At 31.9% G+C, this 4,062-nt stretch overlaps 1 protein-coding gene and 1 non-coding gene across 2 annotated transcripts; both read left to right on the top strand.

Moving 5' to 3' along the window:
- The first annotated feature begins 1,243 nt into the window (after positions 1–1,243).
- Positions 1,244–2,632, top strand: LOC107844893. Its single transcript, XM_016689222.2, has one exon. It carries the CDS (start codon positions 1,567–1,569, stop codon positions 2,119–2,121), a length of 555 nt encoding a protein of 184 aa, XP_016544708.1. The 5' UTR covers positions 1,244–1,566; the 3' UTR covers positions 2,122–2,632.
- On the top strand, positions 1,805–1,903 carry LOC124888207. Its single transcript, XR_007046338.1, has one exon. It is a non-coding gene; the product is annotated as a U6 spliceosomal RNA (small nuclear RNA).
- Positions 2,633–4,062: the final 1,430 nt, after the last annotated feature.

Below are 4,062 nucleotides of genomic sequence, written 5' to 3'. Positions count from 1 at the left end.
CTCATGTAGGTGCTACATAGCACTCGTGAATCTACTTGTTTAATTTTATACAAATTTAAGTATCTATTAATACACATCGAAGCATATAAATTACTCGCTCAATATTTGATGGTCCCGGGGCTCTATCTTGCTTTTCCCTTCTTATTCTAACTGCATTCTTCTTTCTCCCTTGACCTTCCTAGATCGTTCACCCAGAGGCGGATCCAGAATTCGAACTCACCGGGTGCCAAGTAAACTTATCGACTAAATTAATCGGATTATTCATATTTTCGGTCTATAGGACAATTAATAAATCAATCAATAATAAAAGAATAGTAATAAAATGACCAAACTTAAACTTTTAATAATATTACTAATATCATAATATCCATAATTCATTACAATTGCCCACGACGAATTTTCTTATTCTGAAAACGATCAACGATAAGCCTTTTGCCAGCGACGATAGAGAATCGACCAGGCAGCAAACAGAAGTAGGCAGTAAACTTGAAGAGTTGAAGTACAGAGTCAATGTTTTGATATTTGGAAATTGGATTTGTTTATTTTGACGAGAGAGATAAGAAATTAGATTATACTTTCTCTAACCATTAAATAAATAAATAAATAAATAAATAAATAAATAAATAAATAAATAAAAAGTCAATAAATAATATTAAGTATTAACTTAAGTCAACCAGAGTCTACTACTGCTTACTATGCCTATTTATCTGTTTTTATCAATAAAAACAATATTTTAAACATTTAAAAATTTTAATTGCTTCAATCTGGGATCGAACTCACGATCTAGGGGCGACAAAAGTGGTACCTTGCCACTTGCACTACTACTTACTACACATGTTTCTATGTTTTTATCAATAAAAACAATGTTTTAACATTTTAAAATTTAATTGCTTCAATCTGGGATCAAACCCGCAGCCTAGGGGCAACAAAAGTGGCATTTTGCCAGCGGAATTAAGCTTAATTATATGCATTTACACTCAAAATCCTCATAAGCTCAAAAAATTATAACAAAAGATCGTTTGAAAAAAACTCCGCACGCAAAACGATTTTGCTGTTCAGATTTACTCCAAACAGCGGCGCTTAACAAAGTTCACAATAGAAAAATAATTCTAGTATTCAATTTTTACAAATTCTATGTAGTATATAACCACCATATAATCTATGTCTTAATAAGTATAAACTATATAATGATTAAACACTTGTTATTCGATAAATATATATATACACCAATAATATCTACAAACTGTTACTGCTAGGAAGGTGAAAATGTCATTAGCCGGCTGATTGAAATTGAGCTCAATCTTTTTATTTATTAAAGTAACCACATATAATTCTCTCTTTCTCTCCTCTGTTCCTCAATCCCATCCTCTTTTGACTAAAGATTTGATCGAGGTTGACAAATTGGCATGTTCATAGATCAACTCACAATCAGTCATTCACCTAGTGAGAATTGGTGATCGATCAACTACGATTTCATATTCTTCTCTATTTTCCATCATCTACACTGGTTTAGATCAAGTCTACTTTTGATCATTCTTCTCTCTAAGAAATAGAATAATCTTCGGTATGTCAAATTCAGAACTTTTCCAAGTGAAGGAAGAAGGTGAGAAAAAGAAATCCAGTGATGACATACAACTTCCCACGTCCAACAATCCAGATAGGTGCGTAGATATTGCACCTGGTCAACATGGAAACGTCGACCGAAAACAAGATGAAAATAATCTAGATCATGATGATTATGATGATATCAGAAAGAAAGATATATTTCAAGGAAATTGTTCAGAGGATCAAACTGATAAAGGTAGGTCATGGTCGAGATATGAAATTGGAACGGTACATAGAAGATCAACACAAGCCTTGCATGAGGATGACACGCACAAATCGAGAAATGATCCTGATGACGATCCCGATGATGATGGATTTACAACACCAACTTCTTCGGATCACAAAATCCCAGTGATGACAACGTGTCCACCCGCACCCAAAAAAAGTATCAAAAGAAGATTTTCAGCTTCACCAAACATGCATCCAACTCTCCAAGTTGACTTTGAATCCATTATTCAGGAAGAAGATTTGGGAGGGAATAACAAGAAATTAAGAAAAAATGATCATCAAGAATGAACAATACATTTCCTACAGTATTAAAGGTGAGAAATAAAATTCATCCTACAATATATATTCATATACTTTTATATCCTATGGGTTTAAGTTACGTAAAATGATACTGTAATAATTTAACATGTTATAATAGATACTTATTTACTAAGTGCCTTTTTGGATGGTGGCTTCCTATGGTATGGTATGGTATGGTTACAATGAAAACTATGTTTGTTTTGATTGTTTTCTGAAAGGCATGATTTGGTATTGTATCTTTTCATGGTTTGATAACCATGAAATCAGTCAATTTACAAAACCACCAATTTAGTGATATCCCATGATTTTATTTTTTTCTTCCAATTATGCCCTTCCAATCAGCCAAATGCTAGCTGCTCCCAAAAGTATGATTGGTCAGTCAGGGTGTTCGTAAATGTTTTTGATCCTTCTGTTTGATTCTGGTGACTAAAGAAAAACGGAAAAATATTTTCGATCCTTCTCTGCTTGATTCAGGTGTCAAAGATGCCCTTTGCTTGGACTTCCGATCCTGCAACATCAGCCTTAGTTCTTGTTCTTTTTTCATGATGTATGTTGATATATTTTCACGGTATTCACCTTTAATCATTGATCATCCTATTCCACTACAGCTTTGTAGTCCACTAATCTATGCTTCAGTTGCTAACTGAAAGTGCAAGTATATGCACTAGGCTTGGTTTCCTGGTTTCTGTGTGGTATCAATAAGGGTAATTGATACTTTATTTTGTTCTATTAGGGTGTACTAATTAATCTTAGCCTTTTAGGCATGGAATAAGGGTAAAGAAGAAAGAATATTGGAGTCGATTGATCTATCAATATAAGAGAAAGAAAATTATTTTATTTATTAATAATTTTTAATAAATTTAAAAATTATAATAATTGGGGTCATTTTAGTAAATTTACTAGTTACGATACAGTATCATACCATCAAACTAAACAATAAAATTATTATTAAACAGCAGTGAACGATACAGTCAATCCAAACATTATATTGTACTATACCATACAGTACAATATCATACTACACTATACCATACATTATGAAATCATGGCAAACCATCATCCAAACAGAGTGTAAGTAGCTCGGATTCTTCATAATATTGCACCCGTATCAAATCTTTAAAAAAAATATTATTTCTGAAGAATTCGACACACACCTGATGTTATTTGCGAAGAGTCCGATCCGACCAACATAAGCTTATTTACCCTTTTTTATTGGTTACATATATATATAGAGAGAGAGAGTTTAGAGGTACGCATTTCGCGCGTGTACCTTATTTTAATAAGTTCAAACGTTAAATTAAATATTTTAGTTATTTAAATAATAAATATGAATACAATAATTAAATTCAACATCTTTTGAACATGTAAAGATGGAACTTATTTAATTAGTTATATAGTATTTGTAGATCGCTAAGATACAAATAAGGTAGGTGGAATAAATTAATAATTAACACCCCTTAAATTATGATTGATGTGTTCAGTAAGCGAATAATTAGTTCTTACTAATTCATGAAGTTGTGCAATTTGACTTAGTTTCATCATCCCTGCAAACTTCTTACCACTTAATTTCTCTTTTTGATCAAATAGTCGGTATATCTTTTCTACTGCTTCAAATATAGCCATGTTTTTTCATATATAGACTATGAATTAGACTTTAAAATAACTTCAATTTGAATTGAATTGAAATTATTGAAATAGAAGATTATAATGGTGAATTACTTCCCCAATACATGACTTCTATGTTGCAGCAAGCAAATGCCATACCATAGAGATAGAAGCTAGGGTCTCTCTCAAGCCACATTATTGCGGGAACTTTTGTGATTTTCTTTAGATGGCCAATTAACCGACTGTAACGATATAGTCAAAATATAAGTTAGTCCACACCAATATAAATTTAAAAGCTTCCAATTTGAATCCTAGACCTAAAAT

Source organism: Capsicum annuum, chromosome 10 (assembly GCF_002878395.1).
Source record: "Capsicum annuum cultivar UCD-10X-F1 chromosome 10, UCD10Xv1.1, whole genome shotgun sequence".
In the NCBI taxonomy this organism is placed as follows: domain Eukaryota; kingdom Viridiplantae; phylum Streptophyta; class Magnoliopsida; order Solanales; family Solanaceae; genus Capsicum; species Capsicum annuum.
This window is presented reverse-complemented; position numbering and strand designations above follow the sequence as displayed.